Consider the following 21,475-nt stretch of genomic DNA (forward strand, 5'->3'; position numbering starts at 1 on the left):
ACCCCCTAATTTTTGCTCGAAAATGAGCAGTTCTTCGCTTTATTTTAGTAAAGTTTCTTAAACTTACATTATTTCGATCTACTGAAGTTAAATAATCAGTCAAAAAATGATTGGATAGTTAATTCAATCATTAAATATAAATGCAGTTTTGTTGTGAAATGCTAGTGGCCATGGCTGATTTCAGATGCCGAAAGAAAAACACTTATTTTGGCTGAAAGAACACGTCAATGTCAGCCAACATTGTTTTAAATTATCAAATAAAAGATTTGTAGACAAAAACACGCTTGAAATTGTGATTTTATTGATTTTTTCATCAAAAACACTTCAGAGGGTCCACTATAGGAAAGGGGTCCACTAATGGATAACGTACCCTAGTCAGTAAAGTTGTAGTTTATGATAAGGACTTTTCAGAAAAATAGATATTGTTATCAGGGGTGACATTGGGCCTGAGGTGTTATTTAACTTTTTAGGACTTTATGTTGAATTCCCAAAATATTTTTTTTAATTATCGATTTTTATTTTTATTTTTTAGGGCACTGAAATAACATCTATCGTGTTTTTTTGTGAAAATATTGAAAATCTGGACAAAAAATTACTGATCAAATTTGCAATTTAAAAGTCCTTACATTTTTTTTTTGATAAAATATAACGTTCTTAAGTTATAGCAATTTTTGGATATTTATTTTCGGCAGCCGAAGCCGCTAATCACCGCGCCACGAGGCCCTCCTAATTAAAAACAAAACAGGTTTGAAAATCAGTAAAAATAGATAATTTTCCTCAATTTTTTGATAACCTTGGTTGAAAATGTTTTTTATGGTGCACTGCCCGGCAACCAAGGAAGTTTTTGTCTTCTTCTTCTAAAGTTATCAAACTTACGGACCCAATCCTACAAGAAATTGTTTGTTAAAAAATCAAATATTGTTGTAAATAATTTTGTAGACAGTACTTTTAGGATGAATAAAAAATTACATCCATAGTACCCGTAGTTTTGAAGATACCAAAATGTCTGTAACAAAAATCTAGGTGCAAAAGCTCTGCATGATGTGTACCGTTAATAATAAGCCTGTAAGATGTTTTTTCATAATATTTTTTTGTATATTCCACCTTACAGAACATCTGATTTGCTTTACATTTATATTCATCAAATTACCTACTATGTTGCCGGATCCTCCAAATTTGTGATTTATCAGAATTAGTGGGTCTCGTGGCGCCGGGGTAGCGGCTTCGGCTGCCGATCCCGATGATGCTATGAGACGCGGGTTCGATTCCCGCCTTATCCACTGAGCTTCTATCGGATGGTGAAGTAAAACGTCGGTCCCGGTTTCTCCTGTCTCGTCAGAGGCGCTGGAGCAGAAATCCCACGTTAGAGGAAGGCCATGCCCCGGGGGGCGTAGTGCCAATAGTTTCGTTTTTCAGAATTATCTTTGATGTTTTATTGCAACAAAATACATAAATGTAAAATTCAAAAGTAATTTTCGTAATGATTTGCGACATCTGACTTATTCAAGTTACGCTTCTTTTAGTTAAGTGGTCATAACTAAAGATGGGGTTGCCAAATCTTCAAACAAAACAGTTCTTCTTGTGAACCTAAAATACTATCAATCTCTTCACATTGTTTTGACAATAATTTAAAACTTCAATGAAATAGATTTGTATCGACTGCTAGTAATGCTAAGTAAAGTTCTATCAAAACATTTAAAAGAAATTCCGAAAGCGAGCAATTTAGAAAATAAAAAGATACTTAAAAGAGGGTTGGTATTTTCTTAAGATTCTCAAATGTTTTAATTATCGCCTTGCTAAACATCCTCAATATCTATGTACGAACAAACTCCCGTCTCCAATGGAGATGGTCAAAGATGGGGATGTTGGGGGGAAGTTTAGCGCGCTAGTTCCACTCACTGCAGAGTATCATAGAGTATCATCAACGTGCCAACATAACTTTCCGGAACCGCTACCACATTGTTGTGTACAACCAAGAGATGCCACTTTTTTGTGTATAATACCGCAGTAGCTGATTGTTCTGCGTCGTTTTTGCAGCAAGCACTTGTGGGAGCATTATCCAATATGTGCTACATCATCGCGAAGGTAGGGCGTGAAAATTTATCTTCTATTTTTACGACCCCCAGGCTTTCTGGACCTCGTCCAATGGAAGAAAACCGCGTGGAAATTACATACAGGCCTCGTCGCGGCACTGTTCTGCTTTTTTGTTTGAACTACGGCTACGCCGTGAGATCTTTTCCGGAGAAAATCCGCAGCAGAACTCGGTTACGGGGCGTGTAATAAATTACGCAAGAAGGTCACTAAGACACACACCGCAGTAGAAGTAGTAGCTTTAGTGACGGATAGAAAACATCCCAGACCCAGATGCCGGGGAAGTAGGTCGAGTGCAAAAATATGCTCTCACGACCGGCGGTCGTCACGCGGCGGGTGTTCCGGCGGGTTTGTGGAACAGATTCTTGGACCTGTTGACACAGCGGCGGCACGGTGAGCTATGGGACAACATCGCACAACGAGCAACATGCGGGGGACAACACAAAACACACACACACATGAGCTGCTTGTTGCTACTTACAGATGTTGATGCAATGAAATGGTTGTGGCATTGGGAACATGATGGAAATCATGGATGCGACGCCTATGTGGGAAGATATTGGGGTTAAACAAGAAAGCGAATGAGTTGTGAAGGTCGTGCTGACACAGATGTGATAAGAGGGGGATTGTAGGAGGTCGTATCCAGATGATTCGGTTTAAGAACAAGGTAACGGACAATGAACAAGTTTTCGAATGCATTGGAGTGGTCCAGTATTATTATAGAATGTTAGTCAGCAAGTGTGATACATTTCTTTATGAATCCGATGAACTCATTGTTGGCAATAGAAGAAAATCTCTCCTGCCTAAATAACCGAGCTCTGTTATGAATGTTGATAACAATCGTTACCTTTCTTCAACGCGAGATATTTAGTCCAATCATAAATCAACTAATCTGTGTGGATTTGATAAGCATGAACAAACTGCATTGAATGATACCATAAACATTTACTATTAGCGCGACCAAGACCTACCCCTTTATTGACATCTTATCACCAAGCTGTTCATTATCTTCAAAAATACCTTCCAAAGATGGTTCCCAATCTTAAGTAATCCGTCAAAGATTACGTTTGTATCGCCAACACCATCCTATCCATTTTCTTCATGTATATATCAAATACCTTGAACTGGGATCCAACTCACTCGGCAAAATGTTCGCGAAGATTACGTTTGTACTTTTGATAGCTCTAGCAACACGAAGCTACTCCCAGTCGACGCTCCGTATGGTAACAGTTTTGTTCCGGCACGGAGCTCGCAGTCCGGCCACATTGTATCCTACGGATCCACATCGTGACTATCCCTGGATCGGTGGATACCAAGCCATGACGGTGGTAAGCTCTTCGAAGAGAATCGGAGTTTTGTATAGGACTTATAGGTTCTTCTTGTTGCAGCAAGGTACGGAACAAATGTTTGAACTTGGACAACACCTACGGAGTCGATACGGAGCTTATTCCATCAAATGGACTATACTCTGCCGAGCGCATGTACGTCGCCAGTAGCCTGTACGAACGATGCATTATGAGTGCACAGGCTCTGGTAGCAAGCTTTATGGTTCCTCCGGATGAAACCATCAACATTTCAATCGCTTGGCAACCGGTAGCGGTGAACGTTCTATCCGAGGCGGACGATAATGTGAGTTACAGGTTGTTGTACCACAAAGACTAGCTAATTACTATTTTGTTCCAGCTAATCTACCAATCGAAGCCGTGTCCGAAGTATGAGGAACTAGAATTGATGTTTCGCAAAAATCCATCGGAAGAGTTCAGAGAATGGGTGAAAAATGGCACCGATCAGCTCGAGTATATCTCAAAGCATGCTGGAATGGCCGTTGATTCGTTGCGAAAGTTGGCCTTATTCTACGACGCGATAATTATCGAATCCTACACCGGTTTGGAACTCCCGGAGTGGACCGCACCACTTTACTCGGAAAGGGCGCTATCATTCTACTCGGGATACATGCGGCTGATGTACACTCCCACGGCGGAACTCAAACGGCTGCGAGGAGGTGTCATCATATCCGAGTTCCTCCGAACCATGCGTGCCAAACGCGACGGAACGCTCGATCCGGACAGGTCGATTTTCCTCTACTCGGGTCACGACCTGACCCTGGTGAGTCTGCTGAACAGTATGGAAATGCTCGATCAAGTTTCGGTGAATCCCGAGTATGGATCGGCTGTGGCGTTCGAACTGCATCAGCTGAGTTCGACGGATTTTGAGGTCAGGATGATGTATTACGACAATTCAAGTGTGGCTGTACCGAGAGCATTGATTATTCCGAATTGTGCGAATCCCTGTATGCAGGAAGACTTTGAGCAAGCTATGGATCATCTGTACGTCGAAGACTTTGAACAAGCATGCTCGGTATCAAGTGCGGCAGTTAGACTTGTAAGCCCGTTGAGTTTGTTCTTGGCTATCTTAAGCTGTTTGTATTTTAGTAATAGTAAAATAAACCAGTAACAAAACATGAAATGGCGCTTTCAAAACAGTAATAATTATGTCCGCCACATTTCAGCAACTGTTTTTATGCAAATTTATTACTCCCGGGCATTCGCCCCTGGTCACAAGTGCGCGCTGCTACAACTTGCTGTCAAACAACGTTTACTTTATCATCCAGCTTGCCGGCCAATCCCGGCGCTGCGGCCCGGTACAATTTATTAAATTAATAACAAACTGTCAACGATTTCGATATGATTAATTTGCTCGGTGCGCGTTTTTCAGCGGAAAGCTGGATCGGAACAGAGCAATCGTATAGTGCAGCAGTGTCTTATTATAGATTGTCGGATAGGCCTATTGCCGTCATCGTGGGTCTGCGCTCCCACCGGGTAACCAGTTTGCCGGTTCCCGGTTGGATACTTCTTCCCTGGGTGGCGAGTAAGGGTCCCTTAAACGAAGGAACGATATTTCTCAGATATATAACCTTGCAATCCATATCGACGAGACTATGCAACTTGTCGTGTGTCGCTTTTTGACGTTTGATATTGAAATCGCATTCGGGGATCAAAGTAGCCATGCGCGAATTTGGACGTGAAATTTGTTCGGTGCCGAAAATTTGACGTTTTTCTTCGGTTTAGAGTTATTTTTCATTGGCAAATTCCAAGAAAGTTTCTGAGTTTTTTGGATTTGTTTATGCTGTAAGTGAATCTACTTGCTGAAGACAAAAGTGAAGCACTGCGTGATTTGTTTTCGTGTGGTGTAACGGAAAGGATTTCCGTTTGGTTCCAGCCGTTCCGGCAAGGCCAGAAGCTGTTCACAACCTGCGGATGCCTGGATTCGATGATGTTCTAGTGAAGCAACAGCATCGTATTCGATGTATATTCGGTTTGTCGAATGTTTTGAAGTACCTTGGTGAGATCTTTCCATACTTTTTTTTTGCTAGATAATTTATATTATATTCTATTTATCAAATGAAATATCCTTCCTACCCCACCCCATCTTCCATGTCCTTAATCCAAATTCTACCTCCTCTACCCGCTCCTAAAAAATAATAATTACTTGCCAAATTTACACTTACACACCCAACCACAACTCATTTGGAGCGTTTGGTACGGTATGTCCACGCATCCTTCCTCCCCTGTTGATTCTGTGAAATGTAATCCGTTCTCAGAATCTGTCTCTTCGGTTAATGCAACGCAGTAGGCCTGGCCGCTTTAATTTTTGCAATACATGTTTGGGGTTACTTGGATGTAATGCAACCAGTAATATTGACAAGAAAGAACTTGGGGCGTAATCTAACCACAAGTTCTTCCAGGATGCTTTCTTCGGACTGGCTGCGCTTGTGTTCGATTAGATTAGATTAGATTTGATATTGAATTCGCATTCGCACAATGATAGTGATCTTAGCGGGTTGCAGCCTGGATTTTGTCATGTATTCGTGATGATTATCTAGCCCCGGTTGTTTCGATTTGGCTGTTCGTTTCTAGTCCAGAAATTTGGTTGAATTTGGAAGCCAGAGTTCTAATTAATAACTAAAAATATAAACATTAGACGTGCGTGCAAGAATGAAAGATGCACAAAATGGCGCCCTTAAGGGCTTACATACATGTAAATCAATCAAATTTCGAAGTGAACCATCACTGATTAATATCAATGTAGGAAAAATTTCAAATTTTTGCAAAAAATATATTTGCTGGTTCAATTTTGGCAGCAATATTTTTCCAGTGATTTAGAATCTATGTCATCAGAAATAAGAGCTATCCGATGAGTTTGTTCCATGCAAAAATACATACAAATTTTAGCGCGCACTTTTGCCCCGCATTTTTTTGGGCGAACAAAATTTAATAAAATAAGAAATAGATAAAAAAAAATTCTAGGCTAAGCTAAACGCTAGCTAGAAGATTTTAAAGATTTTATGAATCTAAAGTTGTTTGTAAACATTGATTTGTAAACTGCAAATATTAGATCAAAATAAGCAAAAAGTGACTTTAGCCCACACAACCTTAAATTTTTTAACATAAAATTTTCATAAATTCAAAAATTGACTCTAAATCTAGTTTAAACCCCGAACATGAGCTTTTTATGGAAAAATTAAGTATCGATATGCTTTTTGGTTCAACCCCTGAAGTTAGACTACTTTTACAATCAAATCCAACCTAGTTCCCGTTGACCGCCAGCGAAATTATGTGATAGTATGGCTTGTTCCAGATTGTTTTTTGCTGATATAGAAATAAATCAAAATGTTTCAGGATTGGATCCAAAAATGCTTCAATTTAGGAGGAAGAAGACAAAAACTTCCTTATGACAATTATTGGATTAGTTTAAAAGATTTACATTTTTAAAACGCGTTAAAAATTTTTCAGAAAATCTGGAGATTATCTTATTTATTTTACCTACTGAAATCAAAATCATGGACGATCAAGAGTTACTCCCCAGTGCACAGTGGTCCGAAACCGAAATCTAGCGTGACAAAATTGATACCGGCCACACGTTAAGATTTAGAGCTTTGGTGTCTTCGGGACAAATGATCAGGGTCAATAGGGGCATCTTTTGGTATGGTGGACATTAGGGTGGTCCAAATTTTAGGGTGGTTCAGAATTTTTATTTTGACGGGATGACGAGATAGCGCTTTGATGTCTTCAGAAAAGTTGTAGAGAACACCATTCTGAGCAACTTTGCTGAAGAGCACAAAGCTCTATCTTCAAACGGGAAGTTTCTAGAGCCATTTTTGTAATTTAGGTTGAAGTGTTTATGAAAAAATGAGTTTTTTGAATTTATCAACTCAGGCTTGTGTCGTAGCGAGTTGGTGTCTTCTAGACATTTGTAGAGCTTATCAAAACACACATTTATCTTTCAAGAGAGCAAAAATCGGACCTTTAAAACGAAAGTTATAGCCAAAATACGACGAAAAAGACGCCATTTTGAAATGTGAATAACTCGAAAAGGTGGTGGAGTTTGTCCTCGCTCTTCGAAGCATCTGAAAGAACACATTTTAGAGTACATTTGCTGAAAATATCTCGGGGTTTTTTTTGTTTAACTTTTTTAATCTCAATTTGAAAATGAGCATTTTTTAATCGTTTTTTGCCCATAACTTTTGATAGAATTGACCAAAATTCATTTTTCAAGAATAAAAATGTTCATTTTGACAAGCTCTACAATTGTCTAGAAGGGCTCAAAAATGTACAAAATGATCTAGTGGTCGTAAAAGAAGAAACAAGTTTTTACTGAAATATTTCAGGAATCAACAAAATAATTAAATTTATTCCTGAAATATTTCAGCCAAAACTTGTTTCTTCTTTTACAACCACTAGATCATTTTGTACATTTTTGAGCCCTTCTAGACAATTGTAGAGCTTGTCAAAATGAACATTTTTATTCTTGAAAAATGAATTTTGGTCAATTCTATCAAAAGTTATGGGCAAAAAACGATTAAAAAATGCTCATTTTCAAATTGAGATTAAATAAGGGTCATTCCATCTCAACTGTGCACGAAAAAATGCAAATTTGAAAATTACCCTCTCCGATCCTGCTCAAATTTGGCAGAGCTCTTGATACTATCAAAACATGCAAGAATCCCGAATTTCATCCAAATCGGACCACCCCCTCCATTTTTGTACCTCCCCAAAAAATCGACTTTTTGGCGATTTTTGACCAAACCTCCTAGTTTCAAACGGCGATAGCTCAGGAACCACAAATCTTAGAAGGTCGGTATTAGACTCAATTTTGAAGGAAATTGGACGTAGAATCCATTTCCGTGATCAAAATGTTGATTAATTTATTTTTTCTACCTGTATTGCGCAATTGAAAACTTTAAACGGCCGTATCTCAAAACACCCCAACTTATTTTTTTGATTTGACCTCGCCATCGTGTTTCCCGGCCAATTTTACATAAGAATCACTTATCTACAGAAATGAATATGTTTCGTTCCAGAGATATCGAATTTTAAAGTTTTGTGTTTTCGAGATTACCTACATCAGCTTCATTCGCCGCATCACAGGCGGGCTGATCAATAACTGCTACCTGGTGTTCTGGGAGATGATTAATTTAATTTATATTTTTATAATTTTACGCAAATATTTATTCAAATGGCTAATAGGGGAAATTCTCGTATGTTTGGCAGATTAAGTCCTCGCGCCTAGTTTCGTCCAATTTGCTCATTTTCACTATTCAAACAACAAATTTTGCAAAACTTTTGATAGAAACTTGCTTGTTCACTTCTTTTTGAGGTATTTTTCTCTCGATTTCAGTTGAAAACGCTTTTAATCAGCTGTAATTGAATGCCAAAGCGCTGATATGGCAACATTAGAGGAACGCTGGAATTAGATGCTGTTCCCCTACCTTGATCAATCTATTTTTGTGAAAGGAATATTTATTGGATTATTTTGAATGCACCGTTTTTTACATGTTGCTAACCGTTTTAGAGTACCTCCGAGGCCATGACTAGGGCCGTTATCATAAGCGGTAGCAAAAAAGTGCCATTCAGCAAAAACTCCAAAACCTGCTTTATTATTATTATTATTATTATTATTAAAGTTTATTATTGACACTTAACCATAATTTGGCAAATCTGATTTATGGTTTAAAAGATTGATCATATTAAATCAATTTTTATATTGTAAGCCAGCTTCATTTGATTAAAAGATGATTTTGGTCAAGGTACATTTAATTAAACAAAATCCTTATACGTGAGGAAAGCAGCCGTATTGTGTTTCAAGAATCCAAGAATGAAAGAAGAAAAAAAAACTGTTGTTCGGACGGTGTCGAAATCATCGCAACTAAATTAGGGGAATTAGCCGCTTTGCAGCAGATCAAACTTTGTGATTTTCTTACATTTTTCAGTTTTATAATTTCCAAAAATCCTTTTCCTACTCCTTGTGATCGTCCTTCACTAGAGTACAACGTATCAACAAATTTTATTCATTTTAATTCATATTTTTTTACTCAATAATCTATCGTGCACTTATTGTTCAGTGTTACTAACAAGATTAATTGCATTTTCCTGCTCGCTTCGTTGGAATCCAATTCTGCCCTTTACTGTGTGTCGTTATTGCTCTGTATTGTGGGTTAGCACAGAAATTCACTCAATTAATTTTTTTGAGCAAATAGACATTCGCGATTAAACTCCAGTTTCCTACAGTGTTATACAGTTATTTTTTGCGCAATTTGATAAAGATTATTTATGATGAAATGTTATTTCAATAAATGACCAGGTAGCAGTTATTGATCAGCCCGCGTGTGTGCTTCTAGCAGATGCGGCGAATGAAGCTGGTGTAGATAATCTCGAAAACCCAAAACTTTAAAATTCGATATCTCTGGAACGAAACATATTCATTTCTGTAGATAAGTGATTCTTATGTAAAATTGGCCGGGGAACACGATGGTGAGGTCAAATCAAAAAAATAAGTTGGGGTGTTTTGAGATACGGCCGTTTAAAGTTTTCAATTGCGCAATACAGGTAGAAAAAATAAATTAATCAACATTTCGATCACGGAAATGGATTCGGAGTCCAATTTCCTTCAAAATCGACCCTCTAAGATTTGTGGTTCCTGAGTTATCGCCGTTTGAAGATAGGGGTTTTGCTCAAAAATCGGCAAAAAGTCGATCTTTTGGGAGGGTACAAAAATGGAGGGGGTGGTCCGATTTGGATGAAATTCGGGATTCTTGCATGTTTTGATAGTATCAACAGCCCTGCCAAATTTGAGCAGGATCGGAGAGGGTAATTTTCAAATGCTGTTCCGCTTCAGATGGAATGACCCATAAGTTAAACAAAAAAGACCCCCAAGATATTTTCAGCAAATGTACTCTAAAATGTGTTCTTTCAGATGCTTCTAAGAGCGAGGTCAAACTCCACCACCTTTTCGAGTTATTCACATTTCAAAATGGCGTCTTTTTCGTCGTATTTTGGCTATAACTTTCGTTTTAAATGTCCGATTTTTGCTCTCTTGAAAAATAAATGTGTGTTTTGATAAGCTCTACAAATGTCTAGAAGACACCAACTCGCTACGACACAAGCCTGAGTTGATAAATTCAAAAAACTCATTTTTTCATAAACACTTCAACCTAAATTACAAAAATGGCTCTAGAAACTTCCCGTTTGTAGATAGAGCTTTGTGCTCTTCAGCAAAGTTGCTCAGAATAGTGTTCTCTACAACTTTTCTGAAGACACCAAAGGGCTATCTCGTCATCCCGTCAAAATAAAAATTCTGAACCACACTAAAATTTGGACCACCCTAATGTCCACCATACCAAAAGATGCCCCTATTGACCCTGATCATTTGTCCCGAAGATACCAAAGCTCTAAATCTTAACGTGTGGCCGGTATCAATTTTGTCACGCTAGATTTCGGTTTCGGACCACTGTGCAGTGCAACTGAATGCACTGGATTGGCAATTGAACTTGAAAATCTCCCAGCCAGCTTCTGCACACCTCCCCATCTGTATTGATCGTCTGTGTCTATGGACCAAGCCGGCAATTAATGTTCGATTGCTTCGAATGTGATTATAATCAATGCCCGGCGCGCAGTCCTCGGGTGACGACGGGGGGGTTCATCGTCATCGCCGAGGTGGCCCCATATCCCGCTGCGAAGGATCTACCACGGAGTTGAACCCGGACCAGGTCTCGCAATAAGAATCGTAAAGTAACAAGTGCGATTAGTTCCGTGCTGCGGTAACGCACCGGTAGGGAAAATCTTCGTTCGATCAGGAAAACCTTACGTGGCGCGGGAGTCCAAACCTGCCGTGTCCATCACTTTCACTTTCCGCGGTGGAACCTGCTGCAAGTGCCGCGAGTGGGAAAAACTACTTTACATATTTCTTGTATTGTAACGCGCGCGCGCTCGCTCTTTCAAAAAGTGACAGAGTCGCGCAATAACCGGTGTGCGTGCGTACAATTAACATTTTTCCCGGCGTTGAACTCCACGCGGTCGTGGTCGTCCATCACGGCGCCCCAGGAGGGGATTTCAAACGGCGCGTGGGGGCGTGGGGATGTACTGTTGGCTGCTTTTTCCGAGACGGGGGGACCCTATTGAGCGAATTGCGTATTAAGTGTGGAAAAATTTACGGTCTCAGAAGCTGTTGGAGAAGTGAGATTTCCGGTCTGTGTCCGGTAAGGTGACCACTTTCATAACTCTGCAAACCTGTTGTGGTTCATAGTCGCAGGCTTTCACGGTGATAGAAAGAGATGTGGGGGGTCAAATGTAATCGAATCGGATAAATTACGCTGCATTACACTTTAAAAGGTCGTAACGCTGTCTAAATGAAGTTTTATAGTGCACGTGCTGGGAGCTCGCACCGTGACTGGAATATCTTAAACAACTTTACACAGAAGAAGCCAACGTTCTTCTGGACTCGTAAATCAAATCAAGTCACGCACGTGCTCTGGCGAACATGCGTCCTCGTGATACAAAGTATAACGCACGCGAACGCGTAACTTGGAGGCTGCTTCCATGTAACATCATCGATAAATTATATGCCATTATAAACAAAATTATTAAAACGTGATTATAAATCTCAAAGAGATGGCTTCGGAATTTATGCTTTTCGTGGGTACTTACGTCTTGTTTTCAGCTTCGGATGCACCGGCTTGAGCACGCGTCCTTTTCGGATGGAATCGAGCAGCTGCTCCCGGGGGCAGGCAACGCGCTTTAACGGCTGCGGGGCAAGTTTCCGATCGGAGGCCTGGAAGGAGAGGGAGAACAAGGGGATATCGTTTGAGGTTAGGTTCTGTTAGGAATCGCGATTTTGTCTTGAACTTTGAGTTTTAGAATAAAGGGAAAAAGTATGTAATTCCATCGATTCCATCAATTCCATCAATTTCAAATTAATTTGTTTGAACAGTAATAAAAATCAAACCGGAGGAAAAGTTTTCTCAATCAAAGTATTTGAAATGAAGTTTGACTTCATGGTGTAATTGAGATACACAGTAAAAAAAATGATGGTAATATTACGTCTGGGATTGAGTACATCTTTTATGCAAGAAAAAAATGTGTAATTTTACGTCTAGAAGTGTAAAAATTCACCACTTTTTTCTAAATTGAGGTAATATAAAAGTAATATAGGTAGAAGTAATACAAAAGCAACAATGTTACTCCTTTCAAATTTACATAATTTGTTACTGTGTATTTGGAAAAGTGTTGAAATTTTTAGTTCCAATGGAAAAGCGTTTTTTTTATTTTGTTAATAGTGCACTGCAATGAAATTAAGTTATTTTGAAGGTGTAAATTTCCTAGTGTATAATCAACTCCTGTCTGATGTTTAATTTTAATTTAGGCCGTTGCAAATATTTTTTGAAGTTTTTTTTAAAGCTAAATAATAAAAAAAAACAAGCCATGGTATTACAACTTTAATGAAAGAAGAGTTTTTAAAATGCATTTTACACCTGCCCAGTTGTATTGCAATCATTAATTTTCAAAATATCTGAGTATTTACGAACTTTTTTTCAGTCGAAACAAATCTGTTTACATTACTGTGCAACGAAATTTTACAAAAAAAAAAAAATCAAAATATTTTTGATCAAACGCAGGAAAATGCATTTCAATTTGTTTTCAGTTGATAAGCCTTCTGTTTCTATTAAAATTTGGATTTTTTTTGAATAAAAAATAATTTGTCCCCCTTTTTTGAACTTTCGAGTTCTTTTAAAAAATTAAACATAAAAACATTTATACAGAACATGCAATTCGTCCTTAAACTGTAGTTTAACAAATTTTTATTTAGGCTTTTTCAACTCTTTTGAAAAAAATTGTACAGTTTTTCCCCTTTTTTATTACTAAAATATTATTTGAGTAGCTTTGTTTTGCTTACTGAAATTTTAGCATGTTTAATCCATTTTTAATTAGATTAGCTTCTTTGTTTTTAGCAAACTTTTCAAAATTTTAATTTATTCAAAGAATACTACTCATACATGAAAATTCGGCTTTAATTCCAAATCAAGTACGTATTCCGAGATAAACGCGTTACAGTGTTAGGCGATTTCTCATAAGAATAGCACGTTAGTACTTTTTTTTGTGATATTCAAGTTTATGAAGCTGCGTTGGATCATTCTCTAAAATCTAGAGCTAAAATCTCGATTTTTCAATAGTGGATATTAGTAGTTTTTTTCAATGCAGAATAACTCATCATTAGTAGGATTTGCTTTGACCAGTCTCTTTGAGTATGTTAATTTTTCAATTAAAAGTTATATTTTTTGCACTTATTTCAAACCGTATCCTCCTTAAAATTTCAGGGGGTTCCTCGTAAAAACTCGTTAAGATTTAGTGTTTATTCAAGCGTTAGCAATTGAACAATTTTGTTCTTAAAAAAAAAATTTTACGCAGATCCCAACAAAACTAATGGATGTAGTATAAAGAACACAATTTATTCTGTCTTGTTTTTAGGAAATTAGAAGTTGAAAAACCCTGAACTATTGCAATTTGCATTTAACCACAGAGTAACCCGGAGTGAAGTCTGAAGAAATGTCATTTCATGTTTTGGCTCCATGAGGTTTGCTGGTAGCAGGCGTGCGATGTACCACAAAGTTGAACCAAAAATCAAGAGGCAGTGTTAACTCCGAGTTGATCTGTGAATTAATCATTGATAGGGAAAATATACCCTTTCTAGGAGCGGCCGTGGCTGACTGGTTACGGTGTTCGCTTTGTAAGCGAATGGTTCTGGGTTCGATGCCCATCTGCTCCCAACGAGAAAGTTAAGAACACATAAATTTGAAATGTTGAATATGAACGAAAAATCAAAGTCGCTCGAGGCGGGGTTCGATCCGCCGTCCTTTGGATTGGTAAGCAAAAATGCTAACCATTAGGCCATGACGACTTGGTGAGCTTAGACTGGAATTAGGAATACTGTTACAGAGAGCGAGTTGTGGCGCTATAACCACGGCAAATAGTGTCCAGGGCATTCGTGGAAATACAATGTCCCATCCCAGAGGGTCCCGGAGTACCAAACCTTCTTAGCATGGTGCTCCCAGCGAATACAACCAAATCTCGGAGCGTATGGTGGTGTGTCCCCACGCTTCTTCCTCCCTTGTCGATTCAGAATTGTGTTGTTGTTCGAACACTCAGTGCTCAAACTCAACCCAATTACGAGTCATCTCTGCGATACGGCTTTACGCAGTAGGCCTGGCCGCTTTAACGCTTGTGATGTTTCAATGCATTCCGATGCAATGGCGCACTGCAAATGTTAATAAATGACAAGAAGAGTGCTAGGCGTCATCTAACCTAAGGCACTCTCCAGGATCCCTTCGAAAGATTGGCTGCGCTAGGGTCTGATTAGATTAGATTAGATTAGATAGGGAAAATATACCCTTTCTAATCAAACACCTATCTTCGTCATATGAAGAGTTTGATGCTCGATTAAACTCCGAAAATACTATTTAGGATATAAACCTACCAGCAACGGCACCGCCTCGAGTAAGCACGCAAGTTTATGCCATTTACTGGCCAAAAAGATCAAATTTATTGCACTTTTGATCATAATTTGTATTTTGCGAGACCTCTTCTCATAATTTTGGTGGCACACACATTCACACGCAAGATAAGAGGTTAACTGCTTAACGAAAGTCACCATCAATATCTTTTCACTTGAGCTAACGATTTCAAAGCGCATAAAATATAAAATTGCTTCCAACTACCGGCAACATGTTCTTTTGCACATTCTTAAGTCACTCACTTGAAAAATAATCCCAAAATATATAAATAATTAGCCAGCGCCATCTAAAAGACAAACCCGCTAAGACTTTAGACGTTTTAATCGAAGGCTGAAGACAACCGAGCGAGAAGCGAAGGCAAATAAAGAACAAAGGGTGACCACCAACACCACGAACGTGCTGGTGCCGCGTGTGTTGGAGTGAGTGACCACCAACACCACGAACGTGCTGGTGCCGCGTGTGTTGGAGTGAGCCAGTGATGCCAGGAAATTTTCTCTATAAATGCTACTTTTCATGAGTGTTCGCTTAAAATTTCATCAATTTTGGCAGCACTAAGCAGACCCAAAAGAGCGCTGGAAGAAAAAAAGAACTAAGCTGAAAATAGAAAAATGGGCGTGGCCCAATGCACTCGACTGATTAGAATGCATTCGGGAAATATTTTTTTAAAAGCTTGTAAAAGAAAAAGCAAAACTTTTAATAAAAGTGTAAATAAACAGAAATGTTCACAAAAAGTTGCTCTACTCGTTGGTGTACTTGGTTTTTGTAAATTTCAAGGAACAATCCCGATTATCCAGCATCATTCAAACACGACCGCTTATTAGGCTTAAAATGGGTGAAGTTTTTATGGGAAAAATGTATGAAAACCCCTACTTTCTTACGGTGTTGTCTGCAGGGTGCACCATTCAAATATTTCCAAAATTGAGATTTTCATTGGAAATGTAATGCTCTACAACTTTGTCGGACAGACCAAAGCTTTGAATCTAGATCCTGAAAGTTATTCGCGATTTTAAATCACTTATAAGCAGTGTTGCAAATGAGAGATAAGAAAGCCATCACTTGATTATCTCTGCACCAAAAATATCAGAGAGTACAGGGATCGTCACTACAGCTTGTGACATCTCTTCTTGTGTCTCATGATTCTTAGCGATTGCATTCTCTCTATCACTCCCCCCACTTTCCTTGACTGTGCGCTCTCACCGCTAAGTCTCTTAATCTCTCCGAAAACTGTAATGGAAGAACTCGGGACGGCGCTTGCGAGATTCGTTTTATGACGGCAAACGCGAGTGTGTTAACACAATAATGTGTTCTGCTATGTTCGGCGCTGAGAGTATCAATACGGAGAGAAGGGCACTTGTATTTGGGGCACGAATATTCAGGCGTGATAATTGTAGTTATTGAGAGCTGATAGTTTGATATTTTAACAACACTGCTTATAAGTTAATTTTGTCATTTTTGTCAATCAGTGAATTTTGTTATTTAATATGCACTTTGTAACAAAAAGTAGTTTTTTCTAAAGAATCTTTAACAACAACTATTGCTAAATTTTCGAACGTAAGCAAATTGAACAATGATATGGCTTTAACCTCATACACAGTTAAGTTTTTGTCGCAGTAAACACAATGATTAATCACTCTAAATTATTGCGGAAACATGTTGATTTGAATGCTTTTAAGTAGATCTGACTGTCTAACCAATCTCGTGAATACTAAATTTCAGCTTTATGCAAGATCATTTGTCCACTTTGCGAAAAAAAATCCCTCCAATATCTGCCACAACAATTGCCCGACCCATTACATCAATTTATAACTGTCAACATGACTTCATTAACTTTATTTGTGCTCTGTTCTTAATGTTCACCTGACTTGTTATTTCGGACATCAGATAAGATAATCAGTACGGAAACGCCAACCTGTCAGCACCGCCAGACCTTGTTAAGGTCACACCGTCCGGGCGCGTGATTTGGCTGAGACCAATTTAGAACCGAACCCGAAAATTCCAACTCACCTTGCGTAACGGGGGCCGCGATCGGATAAACTCCAGGATGACGGCGTGAGCGTCTTTTTTGACCCGCGGCGGGATGTCACCGTCCACCATCACCTTGCGAAGATTGTACTTTCTGAAATTAGAGGAGAGGAGTTTGTAAACAGATGTAGTCGTAATTGAGCGCAGAGATCGTGTCGAACGCGAGGTAATTGATTGGGGCTCGTTAATTGCGAGCTTCGCGAGCCTGGGGTGCTAATAAGTGGATTTCTAGGTTTAAAACGTGACTGAGGGTGACTAGTCCCGTAAATCTATGTTTCACACAGCATCACTTCACTGCAGTCTGCGTTCTATGCTCCAAACAATCCCACAAAATCGCAGACTGAAAAATCGTGTGTGTGTGTGTCTTTATTGATTGATGAGAGAGCATGCGTTCGGGGTTGTTCCGTGCGGAGGTCAGTCGTGTAATTTAGGCCAATTTTTCTGAACCGTGGCCACCAACTAGTTGCGGACATAACCGTCTTTTTTGAGGGCGGCTGCAGGAGAAACTATCCTCTGTGGCGCCACAAAAGTCGTGTCCAGCGTGAACTGGTCAGGGAAGTCACGCGCATGCGGTGGTGGACTTTGGGTCGAGACAAATAGGCTAATTGATTGCTGTGGTCTCATGGAACATGATTATGCTATGGGAAAATAGTCTAAGTAAGATTCACTGTTTGATCACGCCATCAAGTTAGGTCGTTAGGTCATTCGATAGCTCATTCTCCCACTCACCTGGACCGGATGTCCTCCATCAGGATTTCGTATGGCGTCAGCTCGTACTCGATCGGCGTTCGGGAGCAGCTGATCTTTTTCAGTCGGACTCCCCGCCGCAGCTCGTCTACCACCTGCATCCAGAAGCGGGCCTGGGGAAAGAAGAAGAAGATGGGGGGGGATCGTTCATTACTTCGTACTGCGGTTGTTAGGAGGAGGCAATTTCTCTTCAACTTAAAATATGTATACAAAGTTAATGGCAAGCACATTACTCTTTCTTTCTGTGTACGCGTGAACTGAAGAAGACTGACTGGCGGCACAAAAAAAGAGCAAGAGGAATTCAGGAAGAGCAGCGGAAAATAAATCTCTGAAAGCATAAATATATAACATACTCAACATAAACTGGAAGTTAGGAAAAAAACAATCAACTACTCTACTCGACTTCGGTGGAACTGTTAATTAAATCATGCAACTGCGTGGATCTTCTCGTACTGTAACTAAGTTGAACCTTAAGCAAGCAATAGTATGTGCGTTTGTGATTGCGGTTTGGACTTTTGAACCAAATTACCAATTAAGAAAGTGTACTTCGAGCAAGCTGATGCATCTCTCTCTCTCTCTTTTGGAAAGTGGTGCGTCAATACCGAACTGGGTTAACCCCGTGGTGGTGGTAAGTGCGCGCACAGGTCTACAGAACCTCCTCCGGCCATGTTTGAAGATCAAACGGCCAACCTGCCGTTCAGCAGGCTCCGTGAGGCTCCAGCAGCATCAGTCGGTAGGTCGTAAAGTGAAAAATAAATGAACTCTCTCGCACTGTTGGTTGTGCAGACTTGTGTTTTTTTTTTGCTGTAAATTTCAGAGCAGTGCTGAGGGTTCGAGGTATTCTTGGGAAATATCAAATGTTGGCTAAAAGCCTTGAATAACTCGGTTTGATTATTTTAATTATGGTATAAAATAATCAACAAGTTTTAGTAATTTTGAATTCAACTGATATTTGTAATACAAATGTTAGAGTTTGAAGAACAGGAAAAAAAACGAAAATAACCCGAATATTAGTCAAACCATTGGAGCACCTTGTCTACACAGTAAAAATTGTGTAAAATTAGAAGGTGTACTTTTGGAAAGTGGAATATTACCTATTAATGATTTAATTTTACCTCAATTTAGATTGAAAAAGCTACATTACACCAGAATAATGGTTAAATTACACATTTTCAGAGGAAAAATTTAATTTTTATCCTGACATAAAAGATCTACCCCTTCATAGATGTGATTTATATTACTTTCGATTATTTGGCTGTTTAAAAAGCCAGTTGTACTGATCAGAAAATTCAAGAAATGATTCTGAAAAACAACTTATCTTTATAGGGCTCAAAGGGTTACACGGATTTGTCTTTTGCTATTTAAAATCTTAAAAAAATCATGTTTATAAATTTTATCAATAAATCACCAAACGCCCAAGTCTTCTTTTTACTATTATTATTTGCATCATAATTGGCAACATGCAAATGAAGTCATTTTTGAAACGTTAGATGTGGAAAATTAAAAATGTCAAGATGCGGTTTATTAAAAGATTCACGCATTTTTTGAACTTATGCATTCATTTTAAACATATTAGCTAAACCTTGAAAAGGATTGCAATTTTCTTGAATATGTTTGAATGCGAATAATTATTTTATTTATATTAAAAAATCAATTTTGACTGGCTGTCTTGATAGAAGTTACCGTAAACCGGGGTGACTTTGATAGGATTTCAATTTGTTTTTGGAATATTTTCCAACAGGTAAGGTTTTTCTCAAGATTATTATTTTTAAAATATGTACTGGGGTAGGCCACACAAAGTCCATGTACTATTTTGGAAAAAAAGTTTTTTCAATAGTGTTTAGAAATATAGTTACGTTAAAAATTCTTAGTTTGAATTCCGGGGTGACTTTGATAGTCATAGTTATTCTTGTTAAAATCATATTTAAGATGTTCAAACATTATTTGTACATTAAATGTAAGATCATTGAAGTAGCTGGTATAGTTTTTAAGAAAAAAAAACTAACTTAATCCACCTATGTGGTTGGTGCCTTCCTCACTCTTTTCCAACAATGGGTGATATGTAATATGATGGGTTTGGACACAAATTTGATCCAAAAAACACACATATCACTCAAGGGCTCATAAGTGGCATTATAAGTGGTCAGAACTCGAGACAGGGTTGCCAGATCTTTAATGTTTTGGACTCGTTGGAAAGGTCTTTCAATTACCTAACCAACGATGGGTCGGATGATGGATCCGGACAATGTTTACATACATTTAAATGAGATCCAGCTACAAAAAAAGAACTCGAGACAGGGTTGCCAGATCTTCAATGTTGTGGACTCGTTGGAAAGGTCTTTCGATTACCTAATCAACGATGGGTCGGATGATGGATCCGGACATTGTTTACATACATTTAAATGAGATCCGGCTACAAAAAAGTACATAAATATCATTTAAGACGGGATATCTCGAGACAGGGTTGCGAGATCTTCAATGTTTTGGACTCGTTGGAAAGGTCTTTCGATTACCTAACCAACGATGGGTCGGATGATGGATCCGGACATTGTTTACATACATTTAAGTGAGATCCGGCTACAAAAAAGTACATAAATATCACTTAAGTGGTTATAACTCGAGACAGGGTTGCCAGATCTTCAATGTTGTAGATTCGTTGGAAAGGTCTTTCAATTACCTAACCAACGATGTGTCGGATGATGGATCCGGACATTGTTTACATACATTTAAATGAGATCCGGCTACAAAAAAAGTACATAAATATCACTTAAGTGGTTATAACTCGAGACAGGGTTGCCAGATCTTCAATGTTGTAGATTCGTTGGAAAGGTCTTTCAATTACCTAACCAACGATGGGTCGGATGATGGATCCGGACATCGTTTACATACATTTAAGTGAGATCCGGCTTCAAAAAAGTACATAAATATCACTTAAGTGGTTATAACTCGAGACAGGGTTGCCAGATCTTCAATGTTGTAAATTCGTTGGAAAGGTCTTTCAATTACCTAACCAACGATGGGTCGGATGATGGATCCGGACATTGTTTACATACATTTAAATGAGATCCGGCTACAAAAAAAGTACATAAATATCACTTAAGTGGTTATAACTCGAGACAGGGTTGCCAGATCTTCAATGTTGTAGATTCGTTGGAAAGGTCTTTCAATTATCTAAATAACGATGTATAACATGATGATGTTTGGTTCAGTTTACTGCCATTTATTCATCTTCCGAAAATATGCGAAAACACATTTTTATACATAACTTTTGAACTTATCGAAACTTCAAACAATTCAATAGCACCGTATGGGACCCTAAACCAAGTCGAATGCGACTGGTTTGGTCAAAATCGGTTCAGCCAGTGCTGAGAAAACTGCGTGACATTATTGGTCACATACACACACACATACACACACACATACACACACACATACACACAGACATTTGTTCAGTTTTTGATTCTGAGTCGATATGTATACATCAAGGTGGGTTTTCGAGCTTTTAATAAAAAGTTCAATTTTAGAGCAGGATTATAGCCTTACCTCAGTGAGGAAGGCAAAATCAATGTTTATATTTAGTTAACTAAGTTTATAAACTTTTTAACAAAATACATATAAAATTTTAGGTAAAATTGTTAAAAAGACGAAATTTGTCGTGAAATTTGTTAAAACTGGTTTTGTTTATAAAATTATTGATTTATATTGTATTTTATACTGAATTCGAAGCACAAATCAAAAGTTTTCACATTTTACATGAAATTTGTTCAACTG

The 21,475-nt window shown here is 38.5% G+C and overlaps 1 protein-coding gene across 6 annotated transcripts in view; it reads right to left on the reverse strand.

Annotated features, from left to right (window-relative positions):
* LOC120416081 (protein spire) overlaps nt 1–21,475 on the reverse strand; it is a 343,750-nt gene that overhangs the window by 80,618 nt on the left and 241,657 nt on the right. For 5 of the 6 annotated variants that reach the window (XM_039577758.2, XM_039577761.2, XM_039577762.2 and 2 more), the window contains 4 exons: nt 17,687–17,817; nt 16,940–17,051; nt 12,075–12,198; nt 2,573–2,635 (listed from right to left, as the gene is read on the reverse strand). In XM_039577758.2, coding sequence (XP_039433692.1) covers nt 2,573–2,635; nt 12,075–12,198; nt 16,940–17,051; nt 17,687–17,817 — 430 coding nt within the window. The remainder of the gene's footprint in view (nt 1–2,572; nt 2,636–12,074; nt 12,199–16,939; nt 17,052–17,686; nt 17,818–21,475) is intronic. The other variant, XM_039577763.2, reaches the window with a different exon arrangement.

This window comes from Culex pipiens, chromosome 2 (genome assembly GCF_016801865.2).
Source record: "Culex pipiens pallens isolate TS chromosome 2, TS_CPP_V2, whole genome shotgun sequence".
Classification (NCBI taxonomy): domain Eukaryota; kingdom Metazoa; phylum Arthropoda; class Insecta; order Diptera; family Culicidae; genus Culex; species Culex pipiens.